The 14,996-nt window shown below is 37.7% G+C and overlaps 2 protein-coding genes across 2 annotated transcripts in view; one reads left to right on the top strand and one right to left on the bottom strand.

The window, feature by feature from the left end:
- LOC135205610 (uncharacterized) overlaps positions 1 to 4,027 on the bottom strand; it is a 66,985-nt gene extending 62,958 nt beyond the window's left edge. Inside the window, exon 1 of the mRNA XM_064236395.1 lies at positions 3,445 to 4,027. Within this exon, the coding sequence (XP_064092465.1) occupies positions 3,445 to 3,495 (51 nt within the window). The 5' untranslated portion in view covers positions 3,496 to 4,027. The remainder of the gene's footprint in view (positions 1 to 3,444) is intronic.
- A 4,369-nt stretch (positions 4,028 to 8,396) lies between these two features.
- The window catches only part of LOC135205609 (NADH dehydrogenase [ubiquinone] 1 alpha subcomplex subunit 9, mitochondrial-like), a 54,152-nt gene continuing 47,552 nt past the window's right edge, over positions 8,397 to 14,996 (top strand). The window contains exon 1 of the mRNA XM_064236394.1: positions 8,397 to 8,550. Within this exon, the coding sequence (XP_064092464.1) occupies positions 8,511 to 8,550 (40 nt within the window). The 5' untranslated portion in view covers positions 8,397 to 8,510. The remainder of the gene's footprint in view (positions 8,551 to 14,996) is intronic.

Here is a 14,996-nt window from a genome sequence, read left to right as displayed (position 1 = left end):
AGAAAATACTTACTTCGAAAGGAGAGTAGAGGTCTTTAGCTCCGTTTCTCACCAACAACAAGTCGCGACTGATGCCCATCTCCGGTGTCAGGACGCGTTATAGGGTAAAATATCACAGCAGGCCAAGCAGGCCACCTACAATCAACGCTAGCCACCCTCCGAAAAAGTACATTATAACGCGTCCTGACACCGGAGATGGGCATCAGTCGCGACTTCTTGTTGGTGAAAAACGGAGCTAAAGACCTCTACTCTCCTTTTGAAGTAAGTATTTTCTCCAGAGTTAGAAATTAAGGCCAAATTTTAAGATTTAAACAGAGGGTACTGAAAATGGCGCCCACGGCAGTGGAAATCTCACCAAAACGCTTTAGAAATTTTTTTACTTACAACTAAAAATGTTTCGAAGATTGACACAAAATACGCCCATCTCGATGTTTACGGAGTCGCTTGTGTCAACAAACTTTCCATTTCCTGTGATAAATCCGTACACACTTGTACCCACAGACGCTGGAGCACTTTTATCACAACAATCGACGATTTCTCACCAACAACAACAAGCCAGGAGTAAACAGCTGTTTTGGTAGAAGATGACGAGAAGCGTGCTCTTAGCTAATTTTTAAATAAGTAGTAAAACATCAATATTTTACATATTTATGATGATTAATTTGAAAATATTCGTTATTGAAAAAGTAACTCGACTCTGACTCAAATTTAAGTAATTATTTTTCTGAATTAGAACGTTCTTTTAAGTTCTGTATTATGACGTCACGACATCTTGACTTTCGTACCTATTGTAAATAATTGCTATACTCAACTGTCATTGCAGAACAGTTTACCAGTTATTCATGCAGATTGTTATCAGCTATACATGTAATTGTTATAAATCGTAATGCGCATATATATCTTTATTATTTACTTTTTGATATATGAAGATGTTTTACTGCTGGATTATCGCCGTAGTGTGACGCAATCGTTTTCGGTCCATGGCCTCTGTCTGTTTTCGCACCATAAGAAATTATGGGGCCGAATTTGCAATGACCAGAAAAGTCGTTAAAGAGGAAAGTTAGCATTGAGGGGCATATGTTTTTGACTGAGAAAAATACAAATTTATTCAATAGCTAGCTTGTAAAAAATACTTGGTTATAAAAACTTGATTGACAACTAAGCAGCATGTCTACTATGGGTTTCAGAGACAGTGCAAGCACGTTTTTGAGCAATACCTATTTCTGTAACGAACACTCGTAACAGAACGAGATTTTGCTATAGTGCATTACACCCAGTGCCGTAATTTATAAGGGTATCGTGAATCACTAATCGTAAAGAATAACGACACTTGTCCTTGTACCAAGAGACAAAAACTCCATTATGCAGAAATGGATACGAACACGTGTATAAAGCTCCACCTACCCTCTCCCCCCCCCCCCCTCCACCGCCATCCTTTTCTTCTTTGTTCTTCCTCCGCCTTCTCTCTCTCTCTCTCTCTCTCTCTCTCTCTCTCTCTCTGTTGCCATTCGGTATGTGTTGACCCTCCAAACTGGGTATAAGACTACACACAAAACGTTGAAATTGGTGAAATTAGGCTATGTATTGGAAGTATATATACATAAATATTAAAGCAATTTTATCATTATTGCATTACTATGACAACTAGAATTCATGGAAACAGTTTATAATAATGGAACGGCGTATGTGTGAAGCCTCCACTAATGTGGCAACGATGATTTTGCCATTCTTAGCATGCAAACATTAAAGGTTACATTTATTTCTGGCATACGATTATTAAAGAAATTCAAAATACTAATAAAGACTGAAATCAATGAAAAGTGCTAGCAAAAACAAAAAAGCAAAAAAAAAAAAACGTAGTCTCCTCTGCACTTTTCCGTATTCGTTCCTCTATGGTTTTCGGCAGCCAGATGTACGAAAACGTTAGAAACATTTGATTTTATCTACTTTAGAAATATCTGTAATTTTTCGGGGTAATTTGGTTGTAAAAAAGGGATAATATACATGAATTAAATCAAAATTTTTAAATAACAAAGTAAATTTAAACTAAATAACGAGTAAAGTAACAGTTTAGGGAATAAACGTTTGCGGTTTCGTCGTCTGTCCGTCGTCTGCTGTTCGTAATTGTGTTTATGGCGCGCGCGCTTAGAAACCAGGAACAGCAACGGGTTTAAAGTGCAATGTGGAGTGAACCGAGACCAAAATGTGTATAATAACAATCAAATAAGCACTGTGGAGTTTCAGTTGTGATGGCAGTAAGGATAAAAACCACCGATTACAAAGGGTAGAATGAATTCAGTTCAAACCATAACCCCGGGAATAACAAGTTTCATACTTTCACTAATATAGGCAACAAAATGTTGTTTTATTGTGCTGATTACAACTGCAATCTTGAGTAAGATCAATAAACGTTACATACATACGCTAACATTGTTCAAATGAGTGCTGGGAAGGCTGGGGAAAGATGGTGGCCGTCACTGATGAGAACCGTCCATGCAAAACGTAGCCGCCATATTGGATTTCAAAACTGCCTTGAAAACATATGTTACGAAGAGCTCACATGCTTATTTTAGTTCGTATGGGGCTTTCATATATCACAATATGTTGACGAAACTTCAGTCTTTTAAATGGTATGCTTAGAGTTGCAATTGTATTCATGTTTCACCAATTAAATATCGAGTGAATAAGACCCGTCCACCGTGATGAGGGTTGGCCTGTCGTGATATTCTACCCTAATGTACTTTTTCTGAGGGTGGCAAGCATTGAATGTAGGTGGCCTGTTTGGCCTGCTGTGATGTTTTACCCTAAGTACCCTAGATCTAGCACGTATCCCACATCCCCTACCAGAACTCAAATAGGTATGGCGGTTTGTTTACATTTCTTGACCCCGAACCAAAACTTCGAAGATTGTTCAGTCGAAGTGCTAGACTAGGGCAGTTGACGGTGAGTTGGTCAGTCCACTCGGTTGTTTACCCTATAGCGATCGTTTGTACAGTGTTTCTGCCTGATCAATTTCAATTGGGCACAAATCAATGGGATGATAAATTTCCCTTACCTAGTTCAAGGAATTAAAACCGGCTATGGGGTTTGTCACACAATTCGCCCTACCTACCTTACGGCAACGTACTTTGGCGGGTACTAGGCTAGATACTTTTAAACATCCCGATTTGCCGTACGTTAGGTAGTTCGACTGCTATCCAGTTTCAACAATACATTTTATTATATTTATTACTATTTATCATAGCCACAACTACATCAGCTGATATTGTACGTGGAGTCCAGTATCAATCATTCGTTAGGAAAGACTACCACTAAGATACGGCCATGAGGAAACAGTCACCTTGGGAGGCTTCACATTTGACTCGAAACTCTTGTCTCAAAACTCAAGACAGTCGAGTTATATGAAGCATCACAACCAATATATCAAATTAAAATTCACTTTACCTTAGAAAACTGCGACGGCTTGACTTTATCGGGTGTTTTGGGGGTCTTCATATTAGTTTTCTTTCCCTGCGCATTTATCAGTAGATTCCAGGTTTATGACACTAACGCTCTCCTTGGATTTTCACTCTTGATTTAGAATTTCTCCTCAAGGTGTTTAGATACTTAACTCGGGTTTATTATATTTAGATTTTCACCATTTAACACTAACTGAACTTTCTGTCGTTTATAATTTTCTGGTGTATATAGTGATAGAAAGAAATTACATAAATATGTTCTGCTGAATTTTATGTTCGTTTAATTATTTATATCGTAACGCGATACACATCTGAAACCTGTTGCTAAATATTTTTTTCTTTTTATCTCAATCCAAGAAAATGAAAACATAAACCATGTTGTCATTGGTGCATTATAATCCTTACAGAAACAAAAACTTTTTGGTTTTACAGCTGGGTCTACGTAGATTAAACTCGCCTTCGGCTAACAGTCTGCTGAGTCTAGCACAGACCAAGATTAAACCTGGTACAGACTTGACCAGCAGTCCGATAAACACGAAGAGGTCTGTTGTTGACCTCTGGACTCTGGACACCCAACAGAGACGGTGGTGGTTTTATGACTTCTCTTATATACGGGTCCTCATTGCCACCGTGCCTGGAAGACTCGTGCATGTGCAAGTTCAAGTGACTTAACTGATTGAGGAGTAACCTCGGACCACAAACCCACTCGAGCGTAGGCAAACTGTTTAACACAGGACAGAGCAAGCTCTACAAAAACATTAAACAGAATTGATAAATTAGAAGTTTTGACTATGAAAAAGTTTTTTCATGTTGTCAATAAGTCCTTAGTCTAACACATACGAGTTGGTTAGATTGCGTAAAATATAACAGCGATCGCTTAGTCAACTAATCGCCCCGGAATTTTTACTGACCTGAATTTTTTAACGGGAATGTGGAGTTACATATTTTGTTTGTTGGGGTTCCCTAAAGACACCAGCGTGCGTGAAACACAAGGAAGTTGAAGTTGACGCAAGAATAGAAATATAACTAACCAAAGGGAACAGCTCTATAAATCTATGGACAGTACAGTAAACACTCCCTCAGTGGTAAACAACAATTGAAATACGAGAACATACTGTAAACATTTCTAAAACTACTACGTCCAAAAGCCTGGTTGAGCAACATTAGCATCATCATCATTCTTATGTGCTTTTTCTTTCACCAGTCTCCACTCATCTCCAGCCTCATTTCTCCCTGTCACTGTTAATCTCATATGGGTTGTGCGAGGGATATGATCGATCTGTCTACACCCCCTTTTCATCATAATATAATGTACAAAAGTAACTTTCGTAATCTTCCTTATGGTATCAATTCGCTATCTGACTCCTCATATACTTCTTAAAGTTTTATTTTCAAATAAACAAAATCTTTTGGAGCCTGCCAGTTGTTTATATTCTTCCATTAGATTCTATCTCAAGACAATCCGTACAAGATACCACTTTTCTTGGATATTTAAATGATTCGATAAATGATGCATTCTACCGAGCAAGCACTTTAAATATGGTCTTTTGCTGTTTGAAACAGTACTACTACTGTGACCACTTTTTTTATGAAATCAATGAGAAGTGCAAATAGCAGCGATAAAATAACATCACCATATAGCGACCCACTATTTACAGCAGTCACTTGGCAATATTATCATTGTTTCTGCCTGCCTCGTTCATTCATGAATAATTTCGGTTAGATTTACAGATTTAATTGGAATGCCATAGTGACACAAGACTCTCTGCGCACTGATCTGTAGACACTATCAAATGCCTTTACGTAATGTACTAAGAGAGGGAACAGGCGGCTTATTCGGACCTTGGCTGATTCGGACCATGTACTGACTCTTTCGGACCTTTCTTTATTCAGGCTTATTCGGACCTTCATATGATTGGCCAATTTTTCAATGCAGTTTTACCTCCTGAACAAGAATTTTAAGTAATATTTATTCGGACGACTGTAATTAACCCCCAGGGGCTCGTACTAAACACGGCGAAATGCATTTGACGCCTCAATTCCTGGTGGCTTTCGTATTCGCGGGGACGAACGATACGGAATGCTTATATAGAAATACCCATTGCTCTAATATAAAATTATTAGTATGGGTCCGAATCAGCCTAGCAAATGGTCCGAATCAGCCAAGATTAAGGTCCGAATCAGCCACGGTCCGAATCAGCCAAGGTCCGAATAAGCCTGCATCCCTATAAGAGAGCAACGATACAAGAGACAAGCAAAATGCAACGAAACCGTCATCCAGTGAATTTTAGCTCGCACCAGAACAGAACACTGGTGGCTGGGGAAAGCAAGGTCTAGACCTTGGGGGAAAGTCTTATTCTCGCCAAGAAAATAGAAAACGAGAAACATTTGAATATATTAAAACGTGTTTTATGTACACCGCGATGGAGGATATTAAACCGAAATATAGAAGATACTTTTTACAATAATATACATCTTGAAATCTATGTAAATATACGTGGGAGGATGGCTGAATAAGGAATAATAAAGCAAACATTCAACAGAGAGAATTTTTTAATACACGGTACCCAGACCATTTGGTAAGTTGCACCAGGAGCTCAAAAGGAGCGAAAGCTATCGTCATAGCTAACGTCCGAGGGCTTTATTGTCGTCCCACAACAACCTAAATTTCAGAATTCCGATGCAATTTAGACCAGTCGGTTTCCCGGGCACGGTAATGAAACCTTCAAACTCGTTGTCTATAGTTGTAGTAGGTATCCAAGACAAAACGAGACGTCCGCTTAAAAATGTTTGTAGGACCCGAGGAAGGGCTCCAAAAATAAACACAGATATTTATCAGACCATTATTACAGTATCAAATAATGATAATTTTGGTTTGGTCTTCAATTTATGATTTCCATATTTACTATTCCTTAAAGTTCCTCTATGGTCTTACTCTGACCCGCTGCTACCCGCACCAGACCGAGGGGTGGTATCGACAAGACCCCTTCATGTCATTTTTTCCTCTGTCTCAATCAGTCATCAAATGGTGCTTAAATATACAACTCACACGGACTCTCCCGTCTTATCGTTTATTCGTACTCTAGGGCAACCACATAATTTAGATATAACAATGACTAGCGCTTCATATTTGTACATTTCTATAATACGGAACTCTGCTTTCTTGTGCAGTCACTGGGGTCGTTTTTCTCTACCTGAGAAACAGTACCTATATTGCGGCAATTTACTGCCATGAAGCATCCCACGAGGGTGAAGCTGTACTATATATATTATATATATATATATATATATATATATATATTCTATCTTATATATATATATAATATATATACATACACATATATCAATAGCAGGGGCGTTTACAAGGATTGGGGTTGGAAGGCTTAGAGTGCTTGATCCCCTGCCCTTTTTTCTTCTTCATAGCTAAGATGCCCTTTTTGTCATAAAATAATACTTTAATTGGATCATATTATGCATAAGTTGATTGATATTGGAGCATTAATTGTTAATAGCACATTTATTTTTATATATGTCTTATGTTATTATATAACAATAGCATATAAAACATAGCAGATTTCATTTTCAAAATATAAGGGAGTGACTGTTTTTTCGCTTTACCCCTGCCCTCCTAAAAGTCTGTGCACGCCCCTGTGCAGCGCTAGTGTAGAGAAACCTATAACGGGGTTTCCGTTTCTCTTTTTTAAAGCTAAACGTAGTCTGTCATGAAGATGTTTAAGAGGAAACGTTAAATGACAATGAAACAATACGAATAAGACACTAGAATAAAGAAAAACCCTTTTCATAATTTTATCAAAGGATTACTTTCAAGCATATATTTAATTCTTAGCAAACATCCTTTTCAAATTATGCAAAACTAAGTCATGTGTAATCGTCTTGGAGGATTGTGTGCATATACTATCCTATATGAAAGGTGTAAACATGGATCTTTTTAGATTTCCTTTTAGATTTTTCCTTACACACACACACACACACACACACACACACACACACACATATATATATATATATATATATATATATATATATATATATATATATATATATATATGGGTAAATTCATATAAATTGGGGCAGTTATTCCAATTCATTAATATTTGTATAACACGCCGTTATCCCAGTACAGTTACTAGTGATCATGAAAAAAATACAGATTAGTCTAATTTTCCATAACGTTTTATCGTCTGCTACTTATAATATAGTTTCTAAGGGATGCTCCAGGAACAAAACCTTTGTTGTTATAAGACTAGCTTTTGGTGATACAGCAACACATAATTTGAAATGTTTGGCGTATTTCTTGCCAACAACTATTCTGTCATATACATCTATTACCCTCAGACGCACATCTATGAGATGTCCCATGCTGTAGTAAACTTGAACTTTTAGTAATCTTTTTATGTTTGATATGGCAGTATTTCGTCAATATAGTAAGAGTTACAGCTATAACTAACAAAATCTGGTGTTAACGAGATTTATGAGAAAACTAAATCTAAATCAAAATATTCGATTATACTATGGAGTGTCATAATCATTTGAGAAAGTTGCTATCGAAATATTACTCTTTCTTGTAAATTATTTTAAGTTACATACTAATTTCAATAATAATGCTTTACGGCGAATACAAAATTGCATTTAGTATATACCTACTAATCAAAACTCTAAACTAAAATTATTTTGAAAATAAGAGGTGACTTCCTCTCTAATAGAAGTTATTTCCAGTATTATTGTATTTTAATACTCCGTTTACAATGAGTTAAGAAAGTTGATAAATTTAAAATTATATTAAAACTCTATTTGAGCTGCTCTCTTTATTAATTGCATAAGATTATTATCATCTCTCTTGTTGCCGGTCAGGTATAGATCATCATCAGCATGGTATTTTGTAAATAATGTTTTTAAGCGATTTCTTGCACATGAAACTTAGTAAATTCAAAGCATAAAAATTATGCTACAATTAGGTAAAATTAGATGTGTATGCAATCATGAAACAGTTTTTCGATTGCTCACTAGGTGGCTCTTCATGGGTAGACGAAAATGGCCAGTTTGGCGCTGCAGAAAAACTTAATCTCTATTGGTAAGTAGGAAGTAACCACGGTTCGTATTTTAAGTTAGTGTACGTTAAAAATGGTTTCATTCAAAACAGAGGGAGTTGTAATTTTGTAAGTAGCTATGGCACAGTTAAGATGACTATCTATAGGCAACAGATAAAGCCCCGGTTGTTTACATCTTGAGGCTGGTATCAGCTGATTGCCGTTTTCGGCAACTCTGCCTTGACAAATGGCATATTTAGGTTAATATTTGTATTGCCAGTGGATGTGGTAATTTACAATAACCTAGGTTAAAGGCAAATTTATTAGGCTTACCGTGAACGCGTAATCCTCTCCTATATAGCTACATACCTACATAGCCTACTACCACTACCTAGGTATAGCTAGAAAGTGGGTAGTAGGTAGGTTGGCTAGCTACTACAAATAAAATTACATACTACCTACCTAGTAGTAGGCTACTACCTTATACCTAATACCTAATTTTGATAGAGCTATGGGGTTTCTCCGCATCGGCTATTAGATAGGGTTAATTCTAAGCCCTCATTCCGCGTTAAAGTAGACTATGGTAGTTGACGTTTTCTTAATGTTATTTTAGCCTACTTATTGAACAAGGGTAATTCTTCAGAAGCAGTCCGCACTGGATATTAAAATAAATAATCACCTACATGGAAAGAGCATGTGAAAAGCAATATAAAAAGTATAGTCATTATATGAGAGATTGAACGGGGTGGAATTAAATGAGCTTGATAAGTTTTTACCTCGAATTTTTCCTAAGTCGGGAGAGGTGTTTCCTCTACGGTAATGTTTACTTTTAATGAGCCCTCTAACTTACTTTCTTACGGAAACAAAAGCAGTTCCAGTTACTCATTATTGGCTGAGAGGTGTGACATCGTTATGACGTCATGGGTTTCATAACCAATTAGGGGGAAACATCACAACAGGCCAACCCTCATCACGGTAGACGGGTCTTATTCACTCGATATTTAATTGGTGAAACATTAATACAATTGCAACTCTAAGCATACCATTTAAAAGACTGAAGTTTCGTCAACATATGTTATATATGAAAGCCCCATACGAACTAAAAATAAGCATGTGAGCTCTTCGTAAAATATGTTTTTCAAGGCAGTTTTGAAAATCCAACTATGGCGGCTACGTTTTTCATGGGACGGTTACTCATCAGTGACGGCCACCATCTTTCCCCAGCCTTCCCAGCACTCATTTGAACAATGTTAGCGTATGTATGTAACGTTTATTGATCTACTCAAGATTGCAGTTGTAATCAGCACAATAAAAACAACATTTTGTTGCCTATATTAGTGAAAGTATGAAACTTGTTATTCCCGGGGTTATGGTTGGAACTGAATTCATTCTTACCTTGTTAATCGGCGGTTTTTATCCTTACTGCCATCACAAACTGAAACTCCACAGTGCTTATTTGATTGTTATTATACACATTTTGTTTTGGTCTCAGTTCACTCCACATTGCACTTTAAACCCGTTGCTGTTCCTGGTTTCTAAGCGCAAGCGCGCCATAAACACAATTACAAACAGCAGACGACGACAGACGACGAAACTGCAAAGTTTTATTCCCTAAACTGTTTACTTTACTCGTTATTTAGTTTAAATTTACATTGTTATTTAAAAATTTTGATTTAATTCATGTATATTATCCCTTTTTTGCAACCCAAATTACCCCAAAAAAATTACAGATAATTTCTAACGTAGATAAAATCAAATGTTCTAACGTTTTCGTACATCTGGCTGCCGAAAAACCATAAGAGGAACGAATACGGAAAAGTGCATAGAGGAACGACTACGTTTTTTTTTTTTTTTTTTTTGCTTTTTGTTTTTGCTAGCACTTTTCATTGATTTCAGTCTTTATTAGTATTTTGAATTCTTAAATAATCGTATAGCCAGAAATAAATGTAACCTTTAATGTTTGCATGCTTTAATGTTTGCATGCTAAAGAATGGCAAAATCATCGTTGCCACATTAGAGGGAGGCTTCACACATACGCCGTTCCATTATTATAAAACTGTTTCCATGAATTTCTAGTTGTCATAGTAATGCAATAATGATAAAATTGCTTTAATATTTATGTATATATACTTCCAATACATAGCCTAATTTCACCAATTTCAACGTTTTGTTTATAGTCTTTATACCCAGTTTGGAGGGTCAATGTTCGTTACTAAAGAATCTGTAACCTCCTTAAGTCGTTCAGTTGACATAGTAAACCTGAGCCATATTTTCACTCGCTGAAATGACGATATCCGGGTGAGGGGCAAGTGGGCCTATCCCTTTGCCCTACGATGTTGTACCCATGTTCGTTATTACTAACTAATATAATATTTATTACCTGCAATATAAACTGTTGTGCATGAAAATTTTTTTTAATATTTTTACTAAAATTAGAGCATACATAAACCACACAAATTGTCATAAAAATGAAACATAAACCTCAAGTGGCTATTATTGTTTAAACATGTCTTCGTGATGAAAATTAGCGCACGCACGGATTCCTTCCCAACCTCTCTCCAAAATATTTACCCAACACAAAACCAGCATTCACAAAGGGTCCCCCAACCATGTAGGGTATATAGGAGGTTAATAATTAACAATAAACAACAACAACATCATTCATCAGCAACACTATACGCTATGAGGAGACATGTCTGCCAAATTTTCAAAACAACTTTACACTTGTGTGACAGACCTTTGAATGGTTTTCGAGACAAACCCTGAGGCTATAATTATTGGATTATAGGGATTTTCACCAGGTACCAAGGTATTTTAATGTCCCTTCTATTCCGTCCTCTCTCTCTCTCTCTCTCATCTCTCTACTCTCTCTCTTCTCTCTCTCTCTCTCTCTCGTTTTTTAAATTTTACATACCTATTGTCCTGCTTAACTATTTTTCAGGGGGGGAGCAAACTAGTAGATGCACCTACATTCTCATACGACTGAATTAAAAACTTGAAAGTATTTAATTAATGCTATACAAGTATGAAATATATTTTCTTGTTCATTTTTCGAATTACGATAAAAGAAACAGAGAGAGAGAGAGAGAGAGAGAGAGAGTTGAGTGGATCAGTGTATAAATATATCGGTCAATGGGCAGGTAACAACCGACCGTGAATCGTTAGATATATCCACCAATGTAAACTACTATTAGTTAGATAGATAGATGGAAAAATCAATAGAAAAAATAAGTTTAAACTGCAACAACTTTCAGAGAGAGAAGGGAAGGAAGGTGAGGCAAGGAAGAAGGACAGGGGCTGGCGGTGGAGGTGGGGGGAGAGGGTAGGTGGAGCTGTTTACTGGTGTGTTCCTATCCATTTCTGGATAATGGAGTTTTTGGTCTATTAGTACAAGGACAAGTGTAGTTATTCTTTACGATTAGTGATTCCACGATACCCTTATAAATTACGGCACTGGGGGTAATGCACTAAAGAAAAATCTCGTTCTGTACGAGTGTTCGTTACAGAAATAGGTATTGCCCAAAAACGTGCTTGCACTGTCTCTGAAACCCATAGTAGACATGCTGCTTAGTTGTCAATCAAGTTTTTTATAACCAAGTATTTTTTTACAAGCTAGCTATTGAATAAATTTTTCTCAGTCAAAACATATGCCCCTCAATGCTAACTTTTCTCTTTAACGACTTTCTGGTCATTGTCAAATTCGGCCCCATAATTTCTTATGGTGCGAAAACAGACAGAGGCCCATGGACCGAAAACGATTGCGTCACACTACGGCGATAATCCAGCAGTAAAACATCTTCATATATCCAAAAAGTAAATAATAAAGATATATATGCGCATTACGATTTATAACATTACATGTATAGCTGATAACAATCTGCATGAATAAACTGGTAAACTGTTCTGCAATGACAGTTGAGTATAGCAATTATTTACAATAGGTACGAAAGTCAAGATGTCGTGACGTCATAATACAGAACTTGAAAGAACGTTCTAATCAGAAAAATAATTACTTAAATTTGAGTCAGAGTCGAGTTACTTTTTCAATAACGAATATTTTCAAATTAATCATCATAAATATGTAAAATATTGATGTTTTACTACTTATTTAAAAATAGCCAAGAGCACGCTTCTCGTCATCTACTCCAAACAGCTGTTTACGCCTGGCTTGTTGTTGATGAGAAATCGTGTTTCGATTGTTGTGATAAAAGTGCTCCAGCGTCTGTGGGTGGTACAAGTGGTTGTGCGGATTATCACAGGAAATGGTAGTTTATTGACCACAAGCTACTCCGTAAAACATCGAGGGATGGCGTCAATCTTCTAAATACCTCGAGTTGTAAGTAAAAATGTTGAACGCGTTTTGGTGAAGATTTGCACTACGTTGAGACCGTTTCATACCCTCTGTTAAAAATCTTAAAATTGGCCTTAATTTCTAACTTTGGAGAAAATACTTACTTCGAAAGGAGAGTAGAGGTCTTTAGCTCCGTTTCTCACCAACAACAAGTCGCGACTGATGCCCATCTCGGGTGTCAGGACGCGTTATAATGTACTTTTTCGGAGGGTGGCTTGCATTGATGGTAGGTGGCCTGCTTGGCCTGCTGTGATGTTCTACCCTACGAACGACTTTAGTCGAAAACTAAGTTTCACTAGCATTTCAGCGGAGTAATAAAGTTAGCTGTCCAGTGTCCACTGGTATCCTTGTTTGACTGAATACTCGAAAAATGAAGCAAAAAAACTAGCATTTTGTCTCCTGTAGCTATGGCAGAGGTAGTGGCTGGCCCTTCTGGCATTAATTTTGACAGAGACCTTCGATTTCCTACCGATTGTTTGCAGTGCAATGTGGGTTACGGTGAATTTTATCGTTATTTGTCTAGTGGTGGTGGTAAAGAAGTTGTGATTGAATAGGTATGTTCAGAGACATAATTTAAATCTTCAGCCAAAAAAACTGCGAGTGTTGTGGAGCTATTTGTCGGATCGACTACAACAGGAACGCCTTTGGGTGTGATCGCTCTGTAGTGACGAAAGGACGTCGGCGTAAGCGATGCGACACCCAAATCTATCTGCCACGGTAAGTAGCCTTACTGTAAACCCTGTGGGTAGCGCGCGCAGCGCAACATTACCTCTTGCCGTACATGCCGTGCTTGCCAAGAATCTTTAAATTTGCGGATAAGGCGCGAAGCGCCGTTCCGCTACGGCCTTACTGACAGCACACATAAATCGATGGTCGCCGATTTGTAGTCGCTCCTTACTTTGTTTGTTGTTGTTTTGGTATCGCCGCCATATTGGCTTTGGTGTTCTTCCGCCGATTTCGGTCGGCGGTCGAGTGGGCCCGCGAATCAGTAGGTGCTCCCAATTATTATTATTGCTGCAAAGCACTCCTTTCTGGTTGTTTTGCGTAAGAAAATAAGTTAGAGGGCTCATTAAAAGTAAACATTACCGTAGAGGAAACACCTCTCCCGACTTAGGAAAAATTCGAGGTAAAACTTATCAAGCTTTCATTTAATTTTTCCATTCCACCCCGTTCCATCTCTCATATAATGACTATGCTTTTTATATTGCTTTTCACATGCTCTTTCCATGTAGGTGATTATTTATTTTAATATCCAGTGCGGACTGCTTCTGAAGAATTACCTGAACAAGAATTTAAAGTAATATTTATTCGGACGACTGTAATTAACCCGCTAGTACTAAACACGGCGAAATACATTGAACGCCCCAATCCCTAGTGGATGTAGCCTAGTATTCGTGGTTACGTTTCTTGCAGGGTAATTCTAAAGAATAGGTAGGGTAGATTACCACGGCAGGCCAACCAGGCCACCTACAATCAATGTTTGCCACCCTCCGAAAAAGTACATTATAACGCGTCCTGACACCCGAGATGGGCATCAGTCGCGACTTGTTGTTGGTGAGAAACGGAGCTAAAGACCTCTACTCTCCTTTCGAAGTAAGTATTTTCTCCAAAGTTAGAAATTAAGGCCAAATTTTAAGATTTAAACAGAGGGTACTGAAAATGGGGCCCACGGCAGTGGAAATCTTACCAAAACGCTTTAGAAATTTTTACTTACAACTAAAAATGTTTCGAAGATTGACGCCATCTCGATATTTACGGAGTCGCTTGTGTCAACAAACTTTCCTTTTATTGTAGTGTCTTACCGAACAATTATAGAGCCGTGATTTCCACGAGCGGCAGGATACTAAATTCAAATTTAGCGCGTCGGCGTCGCCAACACTGGTGGTGATGACGTCATCTCCTCCACTCGCGGGAGAACCAGGTACAACTGCAGGTGAATCCAATTCTTTTCCTGCCGGCGTCCGGTGAACATCGGCGGTCGTGCGGTTGGATGACTTTGCTTCGCTTTTTTTCTTGTGGAATTGATCTTCGGAATTGGTGAAGTACTCTTTTTTGGCGTTGTGGTTATTTTGCTTTTTATTTAGGCGTTGCCATGTCGGATTCTAGTCGTCCGGGTGGAGTTAGGTTTTGCATCTCAGG

This window comes from Macrobrachium nipponense, chromosome 24 (genome assembly GCF_015104395.2).
Source record: "Macrobrachium nipponense isolate FS-2020 chromosome 24, ASM1510439v2, whole genome shotgun sequence".
In the NCBI taxonomy this organism is placed as follows: Eukaryota; Metazoa; Arthropoda; class Malacostraca; order Decapoda; family Palaemonidae; genus Macrobrachium; species Macrobrachium nipponense.
This window is presented reverse-complemented; position numbering and strand designations above follow the sequence as displayed.